The sequence below is a fragment of the Garra rufa genome, chromosome 11, assembly GCF_049309525.1.
Source record: "Garra rufa chromosome 11, GarRuf1.0, whole genome shotgun sequence".
Taxonomy (NCBI): Eukaryota; Metazoa; Chordata; class Actinopteri; order Cypriniformes; family Cyprinidae; genus Garra; species Garra rufa.
Window position 1 is genome coordinate 32816179 of NC_133371.1, and position 22889 is coordinate 32839067.

The window sequence follows — 22889 nt, forward strand, 5'->3', positions numbered from 1 at the left end:
GCGAAGTCGTCTTCTTCAGCCAATCACACGCGTATTAAGGATCAGTTGGAGGAACTTTGACGTTATTCAGATTCCGGGGTTGTATTTTCTGCATAGCGTTTCCTGCCCTGGTGCATGGTGGTCGAACGAAGGGATTGTTGGAAAATTTTCGGAGGTTAGTATATAAATGTGTTTTTACCCAGTGTGCCTTATTTCCTCAGACGCCGCTTAGCCGGAGAGCGCGGCGATGGAAGTGTGGTGGAAGTCGATGTGGGATGATGAACGAAATAAAATAGTGAAAATGCATCGGAAGCGGTGTTTTATTTATTAAAGGCAGTTGGACGCAGCGTTGTAATCGGTTGCAACATTGTAACGTTCCGATTGTGATTGTCAAGTTACCGCAGCAACGAATTCACTGTGGGCTAACGGCTGTTCCTTATGTTTAAACGCCTTTATAAGGGAAAGTATTGCTTTGCGTTAGTTTGTGAGATGACATAGTTATACGAATCTCAACGGTGATTTTAGTATGTAAACATTAGGATACGGCCAACGTAAAACGCGAACATTATTGTAGCATATTTGCTAACATGTGAGGAAGAGTTAGCATGACAGATGTCCTGTCAACTAAGAAAACTAATAATTAGAAACTTTAGCCGGACTGCTTTTGCATTTCTGCTTAAATGTTTGTATAATCCTAGTGTTATTGTTTACGAACTTGTTTTGGCTAAAATCGACATTAGTTAAATGCTTGCGTTAGCACGATATTTGTATTCGATACACGTTTTTTTTGTATTATTCCATAATTTGAAAAACAACTGTTTTTGCAGAATGCCTTGTAGTATATTCTGTGACAAGCCGTATTTACATTTCTATTTCATAAAATAACTCGTCTATTTTTGTGTTACTAGTACTTTAAAAAAAGTGTTTAAAAAAAAAAAGTGATCCTGGACCACAAACCAATCATAAGGGTTAATTTTTCGAGATTGAGATTTATACATCATCTGAAAGCTGAATAAATAGGAGAATATTTGGTTGAGATGCAACTATTTGAAAATCTGGAATCTGAGGGTGCAAAATAAAATTGCCTTTAAAGTTGTCCAAAAGAAGTTATTTGCAATGCATATTACTAATCAAAAATGTAGTTTTGATATATTTATGCTAGGAAATTTACAAAATATCTTAATGGAACTTGATCTTTATGATTTTTGGCATAAAAGAAAAATTGATAATGTATTGTTGGCTATTGCTACAAATATACCCGTGCTACTTACAAATGGTTTTGTGTTCCACGGTCACATATGTAAAGTAAAAAAAAAAAAGCAAATTTTACAAGTAAAGCTGAAAGAGATACTAGCAACTACTGGAATTTACACAGTATCTAAGAAATAAAAACCTAGTTGAGGTTATTAGTTGAAATAGAATAGATATCCATAACATTTTGACTACTAGTCAGTTGGTATCTGAACAAATATTTGATTGCTACTAATAGATATCTGATTCTCAGATCCACAGTCATAATACACAGTTATAATACATCTACATAATGAATAAATTAAGCATTTTTAAAATGTATAAGTTCAAATGATACAAATTGATACTAGTTTTAAGAAATACAGAATTGAATGACTTGCTATAGGACTCAACATGAGCAAGTCACATAAATACAGTTTTGAACAATATAGCACTGTAGTAGTAATAGTACTTATATTTTTTTTATATGTTAAAATCTTTAAAAAGTAGTCCATACAGGAGGAGTACACAAGCACAAAACCATAATAAAAGTCAATAACTTTAAGAATATAATATCCAGTCTTTTTTTTCAGTTTGTGTTTGCAGTATGTAAAATTAATATTGTTAAGATAATTGTAAAATTTATGGAAATACAAGTAGTTAATGGACTGTCTGACTTTCGTAAAAAAAAAAAAGAGTACTAAAAAAACCCACCAATAAATCAAGGCCTTTGATTTCCTCTGGGTTTTAACAGTAAATGCGTAATGGTTGTTGGTTGGTTTGTACAGGCAGATCATGCTCTTAGCCCAGGTGAATCGGGACACCCAGGGCATGGAGTTTCAAAGTGTGGACGGGGACCCGCAGCAGGTCACCCTTTGCCTGACAGAGGCAGTAACAGTTGCAGGTGAGATGGATGTGTATAAAATCTCTGCAGCAGTATTATATTTTGTGCATAGTGCAATACAGATTCATATCAGCTAACTGTTACCACACAGATGACAACACGGAGGGAATGGACACAGTGAGCTTGCAGGCTGTGACTCTGGTGGATGGCTCTACAGCATACATCCAACATAGCCCTAAAGGTACTGTATCTATACATTTAGCCCTATCTTTTGGGATGCGTTAGCTAATACGTTTTTTCTCAGGACTGACTATTTTTATGCAAAAAAAAAAAGACATTTTATTTTCATTTGGAGTTTTTAAATTTTCTTGCTCGTTCAATATTCAAATCTTACTGCATTGAATAGTTTCTCTGACAGAAAATAAAATAATGGAAGGACAAGTGATTCAGCTGGAGGATGGATCTGCTGCATATGTCCAGCACCTACCAATGTCGAAAACAGGTATTTCATATGGATTTATTTCTGATGCATGCAGCTTTATGATCAGTGGCTGTTTAATTGCACTAGATAAGACATATATGACTTCTGTGTTATAAAGACCACCCAAACTTTTTTAGGTGGAGAAGGACTGAGACTAGAAGATGGGCAAGCTGTGCAACTGGAGGATGGAACAACTGCTTACATTCATGCACCCAAAGGTCTGTCTCTAAAAATACATATTTTACTGTTTGTTGTGTATCGTACAAACATTATATGTTTTTTTTATTTTATTTTGTTTGTAATTAACAATTAGGACGATATCTATAATATTGCTTTCTCCAGTCAAATTTTGGGTGACCTGTTCCTTTAAATGTTGGACTCATTATAATAAATCAAATAAGTAAATCTTAATCCATTTCATGTTTGTAGAAACATACGATCAGGGCGGTTTACAGGCTGTTCAGCTGGAGGATGGCACCACTGCATATATTCAACATATGCCTCCATCTAACACCATCTTGGCCATCCAGGCAGATGGTACTGTAGCAGACTTACAAACAGAGGGCACAATTGATGCTGAGACCATCAGTGTGCTGGAGCAATACTCTGCTAAGGTTAAGACCGTTTTTTATTTCTTACTGTGTGTTTATATGGTTTAGTTCACCTATTCTGACAGAAATTAATGTATAATGGAATGCTCAACCATTTTAAACTTATACTTTTCATGTTAGTTTAGAGAAAGCATTATGTTTATGTATCTATTTTGTTTTGCAGTTGGAGGCCTCAGAATGTAGTACTGGGTTACTTGGTCGAGGGGATGATAGTGTGCATATGCAGGTACTGTCTCCACTCAAACTGTTTTCTGAAATTATCAAATAAGTAACTTATAAAATGAATCCTTAATGAAGGATAATGAAGCAGTGACCCACTTCTGTATGCTCAGATTGTACTGCAGAGTCAAGACAGCCGGTCACCTAGAATACATGTTGGGGAAAAGGCCTTCAGATGTGAACATGAGGGATGTGGAAAACTATACACTACTGCTCACCATCTAAAGGTGAATTCATGCAAGAGAAAAGAGATACATACAGTATACAGTTAAGGTCAAAGGTTTACATCCCCCTTTCAGAATCTGCAAAATGTAAATTATTTTACCAAAATAAGAGGGATCATACAAAATGCATGTTACTGTTTATTTAGTACTGACCTGAATAAGATATTTCACATAAAATATGTTTACATACAGTCTACAAGAGGAAATAATAGTTAAATTTATAAAAGTGACCCTTAATTCTTAATACTGTGTTCTTACCTGAATAGAAACACAGCTGTGCTTTTTTTGTTTAGTGATCATGAGTTCACTTGTTTGTCCTGAACAGTGAAACTGCTTGCTGTTCTTCAGAAAAATATTTCAGGTCCCACATATTCTTTGGTTTTCCAGAATTTTTGTGTATTTGAACCCTAACACTAACAATGACTGTATGATTTTGTGATCCATCTTTTCACACTGAGGACAACTGAGGGACTCATATGCAACTATTACAGGGTTCAAATGCTCACTAATGCTCCAGAAGGAAACACAATGCATTAAGAGCTGGGAGGTGAAAACTTTTTGAATTTGAAGATCAGGGTAAATCTTCTGTAGTCTCTAAAGGGCAGTACTAAATGAAAAAAAATATGATATTTAGGCAAAATAAGAAAAATGTACACCTCTTCATTATGTTCAAAAGTTTTCACCCCCGGCTCTTGGCTCTAATGTGGAGTGTTTGTAAACATACTGTATTTTATGTGAATGTCTTACTCAGGTCAGTACTAAATAAACAATGACATGCATTTTGTTTGATCCCTCTTATTTTGGTCAAATAATTAACATTTTCCAGATTCTGAAAGGGGAATGTAAACTTTTGACCTCAACTTTATACATATTTTTTTTACAAAAGCTTTGTGTTTGAATGTGTGCTTTGTCTCTGTAGTAATTTATCCACTTCTGAACTTTGTGGCTTTCTAAATATTTTAGGTACATGAAAGATCGCATACTGGGGATAAGCCATACATTTGTGAACATATGGGTTGCGGCAAAAAGTTTGCAACAGGTAAAGATTTTTTCCAAAAACATTGTTTTTTTCTCTTCCAACTTTTTTTGTACATGCATAATTTCTGCTGTCTTCAAGGGTATGGTCTCAAAAGTCACGTCCGAACACACACTGGAGAGAAACCGTATCACTGTCAGGAGCTCAACTGTCTCAAGTCTTTCAAAACGTCTGGAGACTTACAAAAACACACAAGAACACATACAGGTGTTTGTCATATTTAACTGGCATGTAGTAACAGTTTCTAATATAAGTCATTTAGCTTATAAAATTAAGGTTTTAATGGTTGTTTATGTTGCATAACTATTTTGCAGGCGAAAAACCATTTAAATGTCCATTTGAAGGCTGCGGGAGATCTTTCACCACATCCAACATTCGGAAAGTCCACATCCGTACTCACACAGGCGAGAGGCCGTACTACTGCTCTGAACCCAACTGTGGAAGGGCATTTGCAAGTGCCACCAATTACAAAAACCACATGAGGATTCACACAGGTACCTGTCCTGTGTGCTCTTACTGCTTCCAAAATCTAATAAAGCATACATTTGAAAGAAAAAAGCATTTTGTCATCACAAAAATAAGGTATAATTTCACATCATAAGCTCAAAAGAATGTTTGTGTCATCACATTCAGGTGAGAAGCCTTACGTCTGCACTGTTCCTGGCTGTGACAAGCGTTTCACTGAGTACTCCAGTTTGTACAAGCACCATGTAGTTCACACGCCCTGCAAACCATACAACTGTAACCACTGCGGAAAGACCTATAAGCAGATTTCGACCTTAGCCATGCATAAACGCACAGCGCACAATGACACCGAGCCCATAGAAGAAGAACAAGAAGCTTATTTTGAGCCCCCAGCAGGTCTGTTCAATTAAATTCTCAACTATAAATAATGACCTTATATTGATTAACTAAAAATCTGAATTTTGAAATTGCATCTTTTTCAGAGGCCATTGATGACCCTGGGTTAATGTACACTCCAACAGTGGTGGAAGATGATTCTGGATCTGAGCAGGTGTCAGGATCAGAGGTCATGGGACAACATGTGGCTCTCATATCTCAGGATGGCACACAACAGGTCAGTGATGACTTGCATAAATGTCCACCACTCCATTAATCACACACAATATCAACAGGAACTATTTTATGTCATACTACTGTAGTACTAGCTATGCAAAGGTGGCGGATATGTAGTTTTCTTCCAAGTGAATACTTTGTTTTTTCCTTCCAGGTTCTTTCTCAAGCAGATATGCAGGCTATGGGAGGCACGATTACAATGGTAACGCAAGAAGGAACCACCATAACCATCCCAGCTCATGAAGCGATGCTTTCCTCAGGGGGAACACATTCTGTTACTATGGTGTCTGCAGATGGCACAGAAGGACAGGTAAGGGTTGGTACTTTGAAGGGATAGTCCAGCAAAAATTAAATTCTGACATCAATAAAACACCCTTGTGTCATTCCAACCTGTGACTTCCTCTGTCCTCTGGAACACAAAATAAATTATTTTTGTTGAGAAGAATGTTGGTAATCAATTATTATTTTAGAATTCCATTGCATTTTTTTGTCCATACTATGAATATCAGTGGGACCTGAAACTGTTTGATTACCAATATACCTAGGCTACATTCACACTGCAGGCAAATGTGGTCCAAGGCTGAATTTTTTTTTTTAATTAATTAATTTATTTTTTTGCTCACATGTGATTCAGATCTGTTTTTCTCATGACAGTGTGAACAGCACAAACCACATGAAATCTGATCTTTTCGATTCAGATTTGTGCCACTTCCATGTGACCAATGCAACCGCAGTGAATTCATGTGACTTTTACGTCACTAGATCAACATTCGTCACGATTCTGTGCTCATGAGAGTCACTTCAAAGATTTTCCATGATCAAAGTTATCAAGACAGTTGCGAAAGGTAGTCAGTAAAATGAGGGCTCATATAATAAAAGTTTAAAAACTGTAATTTCACTGGGTTCTACGGCGAATCACATGATAAAGAAATGCTTAATTGCTTGCTTTATGTCTTCCTTGTTTACTTGTGTATGACAGTGTGCTGCACAAGTGTTGCCAAGTCCAGTTTTCCCGTGTAATTGGGCTACTTTTTCACTGTTTTATCTCCATGGGTTAAAGCAAATGCACTAACCCAATAATTACCCCCTGGAACATGATTGGGCTAGTTTTGGACTAGTTCATGATCTGTTCACACTGGAAATCTGATATTGGCCACACTTAAAAAAAAAAGTGAACAGCTGTTAAAAAAATCAGCAAAAATCAGAATTGCAAAAATCGGAATTTTCGCACTGCGAGCCTTAGTGCTCAATTCAGATTTTTGCTCAGATCTTTTTTCATTTTTATTTTAAATGTGGCCAATATCAGATTTCCAGTGTAAACAGACCATGGTTTTGAACTGAAGCGCATTCGCAAAAGAATAACACAAACAGGGTTGCCAGGTTTTCACAACAAAATCCACCCAGTTTCTTCTCAAAACTAGTCTAAAATTCTCTCTGTCCCATTGTGCGTTAGTGGGGTCGCTTCAAGCCACTTAGTTGAAAAACAACCCGCAGCAACAGTGAAAAGGTAACCCAATTCCACGGGAAAAATCACTGTACTTCCACTGACTACCTTTCGCAACTGTCTTGATAACTTGTCTTGCGTATGTAAAATCTTTGAGATACTTTAACACTGATCGCCACGGGTTGTTTTTCATGTCCACGGGTTGAAGCGACCCCAATAAAGTGATATTTAGCCCCTGGAATGTAAATTTTACTAGGGGAACCACTGCAAAAAAACCTCCAAAATGTGATTGGGCTAGTTTTGAGTAGCAATTGAGAAGGTTTTGTTGTGAAACCTGGCAACCCTGGTCTAGAGTGATGTAAAAGTCACATTAATTCCGACATGACTGTTCACACTGCGATCGCATTGCAAAACATCAAATTTATTTTTATTTTTAGCAGATCATGGTTCTGAATTGACCCGCATGCGCAAAAGAACAATATGAAGGGTTGGCAGGTTTTCAAAACAAAATCCACCCAATTCGCAAAACTAGTCCAATTGCGTTCTGGGGGTAAATATTGCGTTAGTGGTGTCACTTCAACCCACAAAGTGAAAAAAAAAAAACCTGCGGCAGCATTAAAAAAGTAGCCCAGTTCTGGGGAAAAATGTGGACTTGGCAACACTTGCACAGTATCGTGACATGTTGCTCTGGAGTGATGTAAAAGAAATGAATTCTGATATGACTGTTCAGACTGCGGTCACATTGCAAAACATTTGACCCCTATAGGATTTAGTACCACATTTGGAAGTGGCACAAATTAGAATTAAAAAGATCAGATTCCATGCGGTTTGTGCTTTTCACACTGTCATAAGAAAAACTGAGTCACATGTGAGCAAAAAAAAAACTGATTCGGGCCACATTTTGTCGTCTTGTTCCAAAGAAAAAATAAATCAGGGTTTCCGCGGGGTCTTAAAAAGCATAAAATTTAAAAATCAAAATTTTAGGCCTTAAAAAGTCTTAAATTCGCTGTTCTAGGTCTTAAAGGTTGTATCAGCGATTTCTAGCCTAAAACATAAAGTGTCAATTTCAGCTTACCTTTCTTCACGATCCGCTCGCTGCCTGCCCCATAAATTGTCTGTGAAAAAACCGCGTCTCTCTGGTCAGCCTAGGGTCCGAGATATGCCAAAAAAACAATCGGCACTACCAACCTTTCCACAGATAAACAAACAGTGTTCCAACCAATCAGCGTCAGGGGTTTGGTGTTGTGGACTTTCGCTCCGCCTCCCTCACATCCCTGCACCAGTAGGAAAGTCCACAACACCAAACCCCTGACGCTGATTGGTTGGAACACTGATTGGAAAGGTTGGTAGTGCCGATTGTTTTTTTGGCATATCTCGGACCCTAGGCTGACCAGAGAGACGCGGTTTTTTCACAGACAATTTATGGGGCAGGCAGCGAGCGGATCGTGAAGAAAGGTCAGCTGAAATTGACACTTTATGTTTTAGACTAGAAATCGCTGATACAACCTTTAAATTTTACACAGGTCTTATTTTTCCGATGTCCATGTAACGCTACCTCTAAAGCTCATTTAAATTCTCTTTTTGTTGTTTCCGTGGTGTTGTAGTTCTTTATTTCACTATTCCAAATATAATTTGCTGTATTTAAACTACAAATGAGACCAGCATGCAGTAGCCAATCAGCTTTCTGTTATTGGCGCGAGTCTCTCTCGGATTGTACCGCAGAAGTAAAATGTATTTAACTTTTTAGCTATGGGGAAGTGCAAGTTTAGCGATACTTAGCTTGAAAAAAACTGAATATAGTACTTGGCTAAGGCCAGTTGCTAACAACTAGATTTTTTTCTCCCTCTGTGGAAGTTACTGCGTCTTCAGAATCACAGTAGCAGAATACAGGTCAAACTACCTTTTTCTGTATATAATGTTATCAATAATAATAAGAAATATAGGTCGAGCTAGCTGACCGCCAGCCTTCGAAATACTTTTAAAATGTTTTTTTTTTACTTGCCCGACCGAACAAACCGCCTGATTAAAACTGAAGTGACAAAAACAACTAGCGAAGCATCGAAAGGCAAGAAAGATTCATATTTTAATACATTCAACGTAAACAGAAATTGATAATGGATAGTGTATTTCTGGTCTATTTGTGACATACTTTAAAACAAATGAATGTAACGGCACTATAAAGAAACACACTGAGGTAAAAATTTAAAATGTATAGTTTATTTATAACATGATATAGTTCAGTAATATACCAAGTGAGCTTTTTGCTGAAAATTCTCACAATTACAAATGTTACATTAATTTTAGCTCAATAAAAAAGTAGTTAGTCAAGTAGTTACTTACATGTTAGACAATAAACACCTATATGCAACATTAGCAGAAGCATTCTCCTAGCAACGTTTTGCTATGATTCAGCGTTTTGATCGAATCAGTTGAAATAACTCGCTCATGAAGTGACTTACCGCCACCTGCTGGTAATTTAGTGTGTTTAAAAGTATGCCTCCACACCCAACATTTCTAATGTATATATTTATAAATCAATAAATGTATTTAAAACATTAATCTCACTTTTAATTTTGCAGTGTAAATTATGTCATCTCACTGCTAACAGCCATTTAGAATTTATTGATAAATTCATAAAATAAATTTCAAAGATAATGCATACATTTCAAAAGTAAAAAAAAAGGCCTTTATAAAGGTAAATGAAATATGCATGCAGGGCTCGAAATTGCGACCATTTTGGTCGCATATGCGACCAAAAATGAACCTGTGCGACCTCAAATTATATTTGGAAGCATTTGCGCGAGTGAGAGAAATGAGTGTGGTGCGACTCGATTTCAAAACTGTCGCTATCCTAACTACTACACAGACTCTGTGAGCTGATACAGTGACGGTTTCGCCAATTTCTCCAACATTACAAAACTGTTTAAGTTAATCTTCACATTTTTACCTTAAATGCAGATTTGAGATATTAGCCGGCAGGGCTCGTAAAATCGCTAGCCCGACATCCCTGGGCTCTTGTGTTTCCAGTCGGGCTCCCAGAATGTTTCACCGGACTGTCAGACGTACTATCGTGAAGTAGAGGACTTCTGCAGGTCCTTAAAACTCCTCAATTTATTTGTATCAAATGCAAGTCCATAAAAAGTTATAAACATGTAAAATGGTATAAGAAAAGGCTTGATTAACGTATAAGTTTAAGAGACGGAAAGTCGATCGCGATAGGTTTGGATAAATCTTCAAAAAGGCAATGATTTCATTGAATAAATATGCAAGCTGTACGTTTCAAAGTCAAAACACGGCACGGATGTCTTTATATGAATGTATCTGAGAGAACCGACTGTCCTCAGAAACGTGTCGTTTGCATTGTCAACTCATGTCTGAGAAAACAGCGTTAGTGCTGGTTTGTGTACAGTCGTTACTAGGGAAACTGAATTATTTCAGCGCTCCTAAAGCGCCCCCTTGTGACAAACATTAATTTTTATTTCTAATACATTTTTGTTCAACTGTTTATGGTCAAATTATTGCAATTATTGATCCATGGGTAAATGTGAAAGAATTTAATGTGCCTTTTAAAAATCTAAACAATTAAGTAATACTAATGTTATATATATCTTATATAAATATAAGAAATTATATAACTTATATACCCTTTTAATGGTATAAAGGTTGAAATGCCATTGTATTAGATATTTAGTTTTTGTCTGTATCTGAATTATAAATCATGTAATTTTATGGCTTAATATTCTACCATACATTGTCCAACCCCAGCTCTTTAAAAAAAAAAAAGGGTCATAAATTGCCTTTAATTGATATTTTAAAATGCTGCAGCGACACTAAATGGTGAAATAAAATTCCTTCCTTGATATTTGTTTATATTTGTGTATTGAAAACATTTTTGATTGACATTTAGACTCCTATATGATTTTCTATATTTAAAAAAAAAAATGTCTTTTTTTAATTTGGGCTAGTTAAATTAATTTTGGGGCTATCAAAACCTGTTAATCAGAATCGGCCATGAAGAATGAAGGTCGGCGCATAACTAAAAAGAAATTGGGTGCTCCTAAATTTTTGGGGATGCTCCTAACTTTTTAAAGTTGGAGCACCAGTGCTACCAAGTAAAAAAGTTAATTTCGAGCCCTGGCATATTTAAGATGTAAAAGCTAATAGAGCACTGATGAAAATATTGCTTCAGAATTTTTTTTTTTTACATCAGATATTTCTAGTGGTACTTTTATGGGGATATTTTGTGTGGAATAGTATCTGCTGATATGAAAAGTTCACTGTATATCGTAGTAATAAATTTAATTTATGACAGCCATGAAATTGTGTTTACTTTTTACATTAAACACATTAAATATTACATGTATGCATGTAATATAATATCTATTTCCATTACAGGTTCGGTCTTAAATTTCATATAAGGTGGTATTAAAAAGGTCTTAAAAAGTCTTAAATTTCACTTGTTCATATCTGCAGAAACCCTGTAAATGCATACAGGTTTGCAACGACATGAGGATAAGTAAAAGATGACAGTTTCTTTTTTGGGTGGACTATCCCTTTAACTAGCTTGTGTTCTACCGAGGGACTCTATTACTTAACAAAATACGCACATGTTGAGCTTATTGTGTAACTTTTTATTTGCATTTTAGGTGGCTATTGTGACGCCAGATCTGTCTGCGTACCAGACAGAAGAGGGGGAGCTTGTACAAGATCAGGAACAGCATGTGGTTTCCACAAGCCCACACCCAGTCACACTGCTGGCTACGTCTAACGGCACACACATAGCTGTGCAGGTATAGAATATATACACACACACGTTATGGAATCTTCCTCTCATAGTCACATTAACATGCTCAGTTAGGAGGGGTCGCAAAAGCTTAAATCATGCGTTTACTTTTCCAAGAGTAATGCCGTAAACCTTTAAGCCCATTTAGGGTGGGAACATGCAATTATTCTCAAAAGACTGTCTGTTGGGGGCTTGCAACCTTCTTTCCATTAGGCGTGTGTTTTTAGGATATGTGTTACAGATGTAGGTCTCAACTGAAAAAGTATTGTGGTTCTGTAGGTTGAATGTTTGGAAACTTTTAAAATGAAATGCACTTCGCATCTCAGCATGATATAAATTATATTAAACTAAGATGGATAAAATGTGACCCTGGACCACAAAACCAGTCATAAGTTGCACGGGTATATTTGTAGCAAAAGTCAACGATACATTTGTATGGGTCAAAATTATACATTTTTCTTTAATACCAAAAATCATTAGGATATTAAGTAAAGATCATGCTCCATGAAGATATTTTGTTAATTTCCTACCATAAACATATCAAAGCTTAATTTTTAATTTGTAATATGCATTGCTAAGAACTTCATTTGGACAACTTTAAAGGCAATTTTCTCAATATTTTGAGATTTTTTTTTTTTTGCACCCTCAGATTTCAGATTTTTAAATAGTTGTATCTCAGCCAAATATTGTCATATCCTAACAAACCATACATCAACAGCAGTTTTATGCTCTTATCTAAATATTTAAAATTGTGGTTTTCAAAGTAACCCTTTTTATTAAGCATTGATTTCAGCTCTAATACAGTAATACTAACTGAAATCAGTAGCAGATAATGATCTAATAATTATGATTAGTGATTGTATCACTTGTCTTTTTTGCACTAATGGAGGACTAATTGAGCAAACTGGTCTAGTCCAATCAGCCTTGCATTGATCTTTACACCGATGTGCCAATCAGTTCTGATTAATGAGCCCTCATTGCCAACAAAGGGGAAGTGTGTCTTTCTCTAGCAGAGGGGAGGGTGATGCTGTGTTTGGTGGGTGGTGCCATTGACAATTGTGAAATAGTTTGTTGTACAATTTACAGTTTTATTAAATGTGTTTTCTTTTATTTCACCCTCTTAGCTCAGTGATCAGCCCTCTCTAGAAGAAGCCATCAGAATAGCATCAAGAATACAGCAAGGAGAAACCCCCGGCTTAGACGATTAACTCACTGTGAACTAAACGTCTCAAGGTTGTGTGTGTGTGTGAGAGTGAGTGAGTGAGTGAGTGTGTGTTTGTATGTATGTAAGTCTGGGTATTGAAAATCTGTAAAGCATAATAGTTTTTTCATAATGCTGACATCATGATCGCTATATACCAAGAAGATATTTTTGTGTGGATATGTACATAACTGTTTTAAAAGTAGAGTTTTTCTGTATATATTTGATTATGCTATTTTTTGCAAGCTGTTAAGAAAAGATCTACAATTATGATTAAAAAAGAAGAAAAACTACTTAATTTCCTTGTACTGTATTTTTTTTGACTCACAACAGCACAACAATTATACAAAAAAGTGCACTTCCATAAAGTGCTCTATTTTCACACTAATTTTGTACCTAATATACTAAAAAGTATTCTTAAGACAATCAGAAGAACATCTAAGTGTACTCAACTGTGCTATTTTGGGATACCATGAATGTGAACTAAAATGTGCTTTTAACATACTATCTCTGTATTTAAAAAATGATTTACTTACAGTTGAGGTCAAAAGTTTACATCCCCCTTTCAGAATCTGCAAAATGTTCATTATTTTACCAAAATAAAAGGCATCATACAAAAAGCATGTTATTGTTTATTTAGCACTGACCTGAATAAGATATTTCACATAAAAGATGTTTACATATAGTCCACAAGAGAAAATAAAATGACCCCGTTCAAAAGTTTACATCCCCTTGATTCTTTATACTGCATTAAGAGCTGGGGTGAAAATTATTTTGCCTAAATATATTTTTTCATTTGGTACTGCGGCCCTTCAGAGGCTACAGAAGATAATTACATGTTTCCCAGAAGACAAAATAAGTTAAATTTACCCTGATCTTATTATACAAAAAGTTTTAACCCCCTTCCCAGCATTTTTTCCCTTCTGGAGCATCAGTGAGCATTTGAACCTTCTGTAATGATTGCATGTGAGTCCCTCAGATTTTATCTCAAATCTCAAGATCATACAGTCATTGTTGGAAAGGGTTCAGATACACAAAAATCCTGGAATCCCAAAGAATTTGTGGGACCTGAAAGATTTTTCTAAAGAAAAGAGGGCAGTTTAAGTGTTCAGGACAAACAAGGGACTCACAAACAACTTTCACTAAACAAAAACATGCATTTTGTACGATCTTTCTTATTTTGGTAAAATAATGAACATCTTGCAGATTCTGAAAGGGGGGTGTAAACTTTTGACCCTAAACTGTAACACTTGCAGTACACTTGAAGTTTCATACACTAGTACACCCAAGAGATAGTACGTTACTAAAAAACTATTTTAGTATATTTTGTACAAAATTAGTACGTAAAAATAGAGCACTTTAAGTACATTATGGTAGTGAACTTTTTTTCACCTGGGGTAAAAAAAAACCCTGTTGGCATTCATTATTTACCATATAAATTCTGGGGACTTTCCAAACATTGTGGGTTTTACTAAGCGACGGGAAATGAACATTAACATGTTGATGTACAAAAATCATTAGTGAAAGTAACAGGCTGCTTAAGTGACTGCTATTGTTAACGGATCACCACTCAATTTCACTGGAGAGGCTCTGCTATCAAAACAAAACCATGTGGCTAATTTACACCACCATGCAAACACTAACAAAATGATTAATCTCATCAAATATAATACCACGTAATTCACGTAACGTGGTCCTGCGTCAGCAAAAAACGTTAACAACGTGCCATAACGAAAGCTATCTTCACTAAAGTATTCCTCTAATCAACTCCAAGATCAAACGACACCATTACTACTTAGATACTTAGATGAAAGAAAAGCATTCGCGCCAAATTGATGTCACAGTCTGTGGGCATTTTAGGGGAGGGGCTTGCTGACGTAGCGCCCTCAGAACCTCCTATCTTTTAAACTTCGGAGGTCGACGCTCATTGGTACAAAACACGTCACATGACCAACGGTCGCGGGAAGACTTTGACCACGCTTGTTGGTGGGAGGAGTAGCTCGCCATTCAAACTACTTTTGTAAACATTATTGTCTAAAACGACGGGATTTTGGACGCTTTGACATGTTTTGAGTTTTACCTTTTAGTTCGAATTCTGATATATCGCGTTCTTATTTAGTATTATTATTAGGAATTTACTTTTCTAGTTTTTAAGATATCAGTTGGAAGTTTGTGGAGCAGCCATTTTTTTCACCCGAAACGTCGCCGTGGACGCTTGGTTGATACGATTACAACGTCGTTATCAGTTTTTTAAGCGACTAAAGGGAACTTGTTTGGACTTGTCACGGGATATCGGTCAGTGAGAGAAGATATTTATCTTGGATAATCCGTGATAATCTTTCATTTCGGAACAATTTGGGAATCACATCGGCGTTTTCGGGACAGTTCATCAGCGCTCGGGTTGACCAGTATTAGATATGTTTATCTAAACTAACTTTACATAGTCTCTGCCTGATTTGCCAGCCACCTGGGCTGGTTTTTATAGCTTGAACTACTTGCTTTGTGTTTTTTTATTACGTTATCTTTTTACAAAAACTGAACTTTCGTCTGGAAAGATGAGTTTCACTGTACGGAGGCACGGCAAGTCTCCCAATATTAAACCCGTTCGCCAAAAGTTGCAGTTTTCCGCCAGCGATGGTGAGGAAGACAGCATTGAAGATGCCAACAACAGCACCGGAGCCGAATCGGGCTTCACCGAGCTGGACTCCCCGCTATCCGTGCGGCGCAGCAGCGATAAGCGGCCGGAGGACCTGGGCAGCAGCAGCCCGCTTAGCCGAACCAGAGACGACGACGAGTCATGGGATGAGGAAGGCTTCGGCTCACCGTCTCGGGCAAAACCAGCTTTTTACATGAAAAGCTCCCCATCGCCAAGAAAAAGTCCCCAGGCTTACGACAGTTCACCTGAGAGGAGTTACGTTCATGATGACATGGAAGAATCCAGCTCTCCTGTCCCGGACTGTCCTGATACACCACCCCATAAAACCTTCAGGAAACTCCGTTTGTTTGATACCCCTCACACTCCAAAGGTTTGTACTCACTGATATATTTAAATTGCATTTCTACTTGAATGTAGAATGAAATATGGAATTCTGTTTATATAATTGTTTTTCTGTCAGTGTTCGAAAGTAAACTGAAGTAGTTATGATTTGAAAAGGCGGTCCTGAGCCTTTACCAGGTGGATGAGTTCACCTACTACAGTGACCTAGATATTAGACTAACTGTACAAAGTTGTGTAACAACAGTGAATCAGCCTATTGATACCAGCACATCATTACATCATCTGAAATGTGTGATGTTCTGGCATGTCCCTTGTTTTGTGTGCTGACTTGAGGCAGTTCTCTCCAAGAATGCTTTTATAAAATTAGTATTAATTATGCATAATCATTACATCTACAGAGCTTATTGTCGAGGGCCAGGACGATGGCATCCACGAGCCGAAGAGTCGCCCTGTTTAAGAATGTGGATTCCACGAGCAAAACCTGTCTGGACGGAAGACGAAACCAGACACCTCTAGTAAACATCAACCCCTTCACCCCGGACTCCATTCTGGTGCAATCGTCGACACTACAAAGAAACAACAGGAAACGAGCACACTGGAATGAGTATGTTCACCATAGTCTTATTTTTTTTCTTTTCTTCCCAAGTCTTTTTAGTAAGTTAACCTTTAGGTTAAGAACTGACTTAAAGGTAGTTTGTAATAGAGTGAAACCGTATGCCCATCTTGGACAGGTGTGGCACAGGTTTGCATGCCCGTTCGTTAAATCCGTTTAGTAATTCTGTTCCAAGACAAAAAGTTGGCGTGGAACCAGTTCCTCGTGTTCGCTCACTCACCATGTGCTTAGTCAGGCCTCTCTGCTGCCCCCTAGTGTTTGGTGTCTGCATCCTTTCTAATAATGTCTTTTCTTTTTGTAGCTCATGTGGGGAGGACATGGATGCAAGTGATCCTGAGATAGAGGATGAGCTCATTCCACCCTCAAAGGTATTCTAGTTGTGAATAAATTTTTTTATTTGACTATTGTGTGCTTTATCTATCTTGGCTGAAATTGAAATAAGCTTCTTTCTTAAATCTGACTTTGGGCTGTTTACAGGGTTTGTACACAGTGCTTAAAGTACTTGAATTTGACTTAAAATTTGAGATTTGAAATTTAAAGCCTGGATTACCCTTGAAAATAGCAATATTCCTGAAGAGGTACTTGAAAAGTCCTTGAATTATTTAGAGACAAGGCATATGTGAAATAAGTATTTCACTCAAAATTCCCACAATTAAAAAAAAAAAACATACTTTTTTGCTTATTTCAGTTAATGTCAATCAAACTAAGCAGTCATACTGAAAGTGTCGTGTAAACATAGCTGAAGATGCAAAAAGAGGAACCGATGAACCAAATCAATTGAGTCATTTATGCTGGAACTGCTCCGGTTGATTCAAACTTGTGATATTGATCGTTCATTTCAAGCGTTTCACTAGCAAAAACCAGATTAAGTTAAAAGAGCCATTCCTTTTTGGAATTCGACATTGCTTGTAACTATTTTAAAAAGCACGTAGTGATGGGTGAAATCAAAACTCTGAAACTCTAGCTTTTTGAATCATTTGTGAATTGAATAATTCAAATCAAATGATTCGGATATGCAATTTGAACATACAAATCCTTTAAGAAAATGAACAGTGGTTTTACTACAGTGAAAGTGTAGTATACTTTGTAATAATTTGTGTGTTTCACTTTTGCTATTTTTTTAATTTTTTTATAGTGAAATTCTATTTATCCATTTCTCATGTTATTTCACAGTATCTGTGCAAACCCTAAAATGTCTAGTTAAGTACTGCTTTATTTTCGTGTTTAATAAAAACTTATTTTTTTTTCCTCACAGAGGATCACAATGATGGAGAACAACATGATGTCCAGATATGCGTCTGAATTCCATGAGCTGGAGAAGATTGGCTCTGGAGAGTTTGGTTCTGTTTTCAAATGTGTCAAGAGGTTGGACGGCTGTATTTACGCCATCAAGCGTTCCAAAAAGCCTTTGGCAGGCTCTGTGGATGAGTAAGTGAACATAACATCTTTCTGAATACTATTATATGCTCTGTATACACTACAACTGGGTTGAATTTCTTATTGCTTTTTATTTATTCTTGTGTATTCTTCCTCAACAGGCAAAATGCACTTCGCGAGGTATATGCACATGCAGTTCTTGGACAGCACCCCCATGTCGTGAGGTATTATTCTGCTTGGGCAGAAGATGACCACATGCTGATCCAGAACGAGTACTGCAATGGAGGAACCCTGTCTGATGTTATTGCGGAAAACAACAGACGCATGCACTTCCTGTCTGAGATGGAGCTGAAGGATCTGCTGCTGCAAGTCTCTCGTGGACTCAAATACATTCACTCTACGGCACTTGTTCACATGGATATCAAGCCAAGTATGTATTTGCTTGTTGCGCCTATTACAAATACATATTGAATATGTTTTTTCATTGTTAATTTAATATTTTTTGTTTATTTCTTTCAGGCAATATATTCATTTCACGCAAACCTGCTGCTAGTGTAGAAGAATTTGAAGACGATGAAGATGGTCCCACCACAAAAGTGGTGTACAAAATAGGTAAGATGCTGCAATTGCATGCCCATATGTGACCCTGGACCACAAAACCAGTCATGGGTCAATTTTTTTAAAACTAAGATTTGTACGTTATCTGAAAATTTAATAAGTAAGTTTATCATTGATGTATGTTTTGTTAGGATATGACACTATTTGGCTTAGATACAATCTATTTGAAAATCTGGAATTTGAGTGTGCAAAAAAAAATCAAAACACTGATAAAATCACCTTTAAATTTGTCCAAATGAAGTTCTTAGCAATGCATATTACTATGTGTTTTGATATTTACGGTAGGAAACTTACAAAATATCTTCATGGAACATTTTTACTTAATATCCTAATGATTTTTGTCATAAAAAGATAAAATTATTTTGACCCATACAATGTATTTTTGGCTATTGCTACAAATATACCTGTGCTACCTAAGACTGGTTTTATGTTCTAGGGTCACAAATGATGGTAGCATACATATACAGACTTGACTTTATGAAGTGGATTAGAAATTAACAATATTTTCTATATCAGGTGATCTAGGTCATGTTACAACGGTTACCAATCCACAAGTTGAGGAAGGTGACAGCAGATACCTGGCAAATGAAGTTCTTCAAGAGGTATATACTTCTATTCGTTCTTAGCTTTTTTTTTAATCTTTTCACGTTTGATGCCATGTACTAATTTAGCTATTTTACCCCACAGGACTACAGTAACCTGAAAAAAGCAGACATATTTGCCCTTGCCTTAACTGTAGTCAGTGCCTCTGGAGCAGAGCCCCTTCCCACCAATGGAGAAAAGTGGCATAAAATCCGACAGGGCATCCTGCCCCATATCCCACAAGTGCTTTCCCAAGAGTTTTTAAGCTTGTTAAAGGTAAGATCTAACCCTAAATGTTACCCTGGAAACCAGTCATAAGGGTCAATTGTTGTTGTTTTTTAATCTGAGGGTGCAAAAAAATTTAAATATTGAGAAAATCGCCTTTAAAGTTGTCCAAATGAAGTTCTTAGTAATGCATATTACTAATCAAAAAGTAAGTTTTCATATATTTGCAGTAAGACATTTCCAAAATATCTTCATGGAACATGGTCTTTCCTTAACATCCTAATGATTTTTGGCATAAAAGAAAAATTTATAATTTTGACCCATACAATATATTTATTTTTGCTATTGCTACAAGTATGCCTGGGCTACTTAAGACTGGTTTTATGGTCCAGGGTCACAAATGGCATTATTCCAATAATCTTCTCACTAGTGCTCTCTATTTGTGGTGCTCTCCTAAATGGTGTCTTGAATGTTTGATTAAAATGTGTATGTTTATCTTCCTGACAGCTTATGATCCATCCTGACCCAACACGACGACCCTCAACCTCTGACCTCGTCAGACATCCTGTTCTTCTGACTGCTTCCAGAATGAGTGCTGACCAGCTGCGTGTTGAGCTCAACGCTGAGAAATTCAAGAACGCACTTCTGCAGAAGTATGTGTTGCATTCTTTCATTTATATAGACTGATTTCAGAATTCATTTAGTAGCTATTGTTAGAAATTTGATTTTTTTTAATTTGAGTTCTGGTTTTTGTTTCTCAGGGAGCTGAAGAAAGCTCAGATGGCAAAGGCAGCAGCAGAAGAGAGGGTTCTGTCCACAGACCGCGTCCTCACACGTTCCACAGTCCAATCCAGCTCCAGAGCTTCTCGACTCATTGGGAAAAAGATGAACCGTTCTGTTAGTCTCACCATTTACTGAACTGAACCCCAGATAAAGGAGAGACTAATCCTAAATGGGAACTACAGTGGTGCTTATCAAAGACTTGGGCATGCAGACATTTTTGTCTGTAGCCAGAAGGATGACACAGACTGTTTTGTGACTTAAAGTGCTTATAGTACCATGGTCCTTGTGTCCTTCCGCATTGTATTGGCACTAGCCTCTGCATACATGCAAATCTGCCTTACCATTTAGGTTTGCCTTCTCAAAATCTCTCGACAGAATTGCCTTAAGATGGACATGTTTTAGCATAGTTCTGTCTTCCTAATCTTTGCTTTAAGTTCCATAGGTAAGGGTCAGAATGGTCTCCCTGCACTTGCTTTCTTGGAGGTGCAGTGTTGCTCTTTACCAAATGGGAGATGGTGTGCCCCTGTTGAGCCCTGATATGTGAATGTACCAGATCAAAGATTTGTGCACCTTACTGCCTGTGAAAAATGCCTGTTGGGCCACAGAAGTTGGGGCTTGAGTTAGATTGCCATTAAAATGAGCACTTTGGAGGCAATGGTGAGCTTGCCACAGAAAGCCTGCTGCTATTCATGTTCGTCTGTATCCAGTTAGGGTTGGAAGATTTTTATTTTTCTTTACTTTTAAATCATTTTATCCATCCAAACAAGCAATATTTCATGATCTCATTAAGCTCCAGTAACATTTTATTTTTTGCAGATTTTACATTCAGCCTTTTTTCTGTACAATCTTGTCAAATCTTGAATTTAACCATGTGACAACCATGCTTAAAACTGGAAGCAAGTGATGATTTAAATGTACATATGCCTTTCAAATCTCCAACCCTATTTTGTAGCATTAAAACAATCTTTGTCCAGTTCATCTGATGTCCTTAGTTAATAATGTATAAATTAGACTTTTGTGTTACTTCAACTACATTGATAGGGTACCGTTTAGATTCTTTGGTCTTGTTAATCCTTAGAACGTCATTTTGTCTGTAAATATGTTCATTTTAATAAACTGTTTTCACCTAGACTTGCCTAGCTTGTTTTATATAAATTTAGAGTGAGGGGGAATCTTATTTTTTTTTTTTTTTCTGTCGGTAGTTTAGGGTAAAATAGTGCTGTCCAGATTTATCTGTTACTGATTTCAAATTACATGACAAAAATTGTATTTAGTAACGTAATCCATTACATTACCTAAAATGTATAATGTAATCGGACTACTTTTAGATTACTTTTGACCTAACTAGTTTATCACATTGATTTAAATAGGATAATTTGTACCATATTGATTATAAAAATACAATTTATTGGTACATGTAGTTGGCTAATAATTCAATCATGAAAATAGTAAATAAGTTATTTTAAAAATCGATCTGAATAAAATCGTTTTTAAAAAGACTAAATATTTTATTTGTTTGCCTGTATGTCATGTGACCATAACCAACGTCAGGGAACCAGTGAACATGCAAATATAATTATTAAAATATTTATTTTAAAATCTTAGGGCTACTTCAAGTAAATATATTTGGCGAAAGAGGATCGAATTGCAAAAATGTTTGTGAATTTGTGCATTTTAATTTGTTTGCAAGACAAAAGCCTTACAAAGACAGAAATAAATGGTTCAATAAATTACTGAGTGATAATTCCAAACAAATAAATAAAAATCAATGTGTTAGTCAGTAGTACTTAAACCTGGGATGTTTTTTGTAAATCCAGTGGTCAAATGCTGTGTCGCCATCTGAATAACGCCTGATCTTCATGTGAATGTCTACAAAACTCGAAGAGTATATACGTATGTATGTATATATGCTTCATATGCGGAAAATTTAACATGAAAAAGAGGAATTGGGGTGAAACAAATTATAAATATTTATTGATAATGTGTAAATAACATGTAATCCATAAAAAAGTAACTGTAGTCTGATTATGAGTATTTTAAAATGTAATTTAATCTAATTACAAATACTTAATTTTTGGAATCTGATTACGTAATCCAGATTACATGTAATCAGTTACCACCCAGATCTGGTTCTGTCAAACGATTAATCGGATCCAAAATAAAGGCTTTTGTTTACATAATATATGTGTGCACTGTGTATTTTTATTATGTATATAAAACACACACACACACACACACATGAACAATAGAACAATATGTTTTTTGTTATATATTAAAATATGTAAATGATATGAACACAAGTATATACATGTAAATATTTTCTAAATATATACCGTATGTGTGTGTATTTATATATACATAATGAATATATACACATGTAAACAAAAGCTTATTTTAAATGCGATTCATCGCGAATAATCATTTGACAGCACTAATTTAAACAATGTTTATGATTTAAGTTTACAGTAAGGTGAAAAATGCATTATGAAAGCGCTTTGCAAACACTGTTGAAACACAAATGTTATGTAAAAACATTTTCTAGTCTGTAGAACGTTTATAATTCT

At 36.2% G+C, this 22889-nt stretch overlaps 2 protein-coding genes across 3 annotated transcripts; both read left to right on the forward strand.

Annotated features, from left to right (window-relative positions):
• On the forward strand, positions 1-13427 carry znf143b (zinc finger protein 143b). Of its 2 annotated transcripts, none has more exons than XM_073850334.1 (16): positions 1-154; positions 1998-2113; positions 2205-2294; positions 2460-2555; positions 2672-2752; positions 2964-3148; positions 3309-3371; positions 3478-3591; positions 4552-4627; positions 4706-4831; positions 4939-5118; positions 5258-5485; positions 5572-5702; positions 5856-6011; positions 11792-11935; positions 13053-13427. In XM_073850334.1, exons 2-16 carry the CDS (start codon positions 2005-2007, stop codon positions 13134-13136), a joined length of 1863 nt encoding a protein of 620 aa, XP_073706435.1. In that variant the 5' UTR covers positions 1-154; positions 1998-2004; the 3' UTR covers positions 13137-13427. The 2 variants fall into 2 exon arrangements, with proteins under 2 accessions (XP_073706435.1, XP_073706436.1); XM_073850335.1 differs by lacking the exon at positions 1-154 and adding an exon at positions 216-443 and having other exon boundaries at positions 2002-2113.
• Positions 13428-15096: 1669 nt separating this feature from the next.
• On the forward strand, positions 15097-21456 carry wee1 (WEE1 G2 checkpoint kinase). The gene is made up of 10 exons (XM_073850473.1): positions 15097-16155; positions 16526-16731; positions 17042-17108; positions 17996-18168; positions 18279-18547; positions 18637-18729; positions 19252-19337; positions 19423-19593; positions 20050-20195; positions 20304-21456. The coding sequence occupies exons 1-10, from the start codon at positions 15685-15687 to the stop codon at positions 20458-20460; spliced, it is 1839 nt and encodes a 612-aa protein (XP_073706574.1). The 5' UTR covers positions 15097-15684; the 3' UTR covers positions 20461-21456.
• The last annotated feature ends 1433 nt before the right edge of the window (positions 21457-22889 follow it).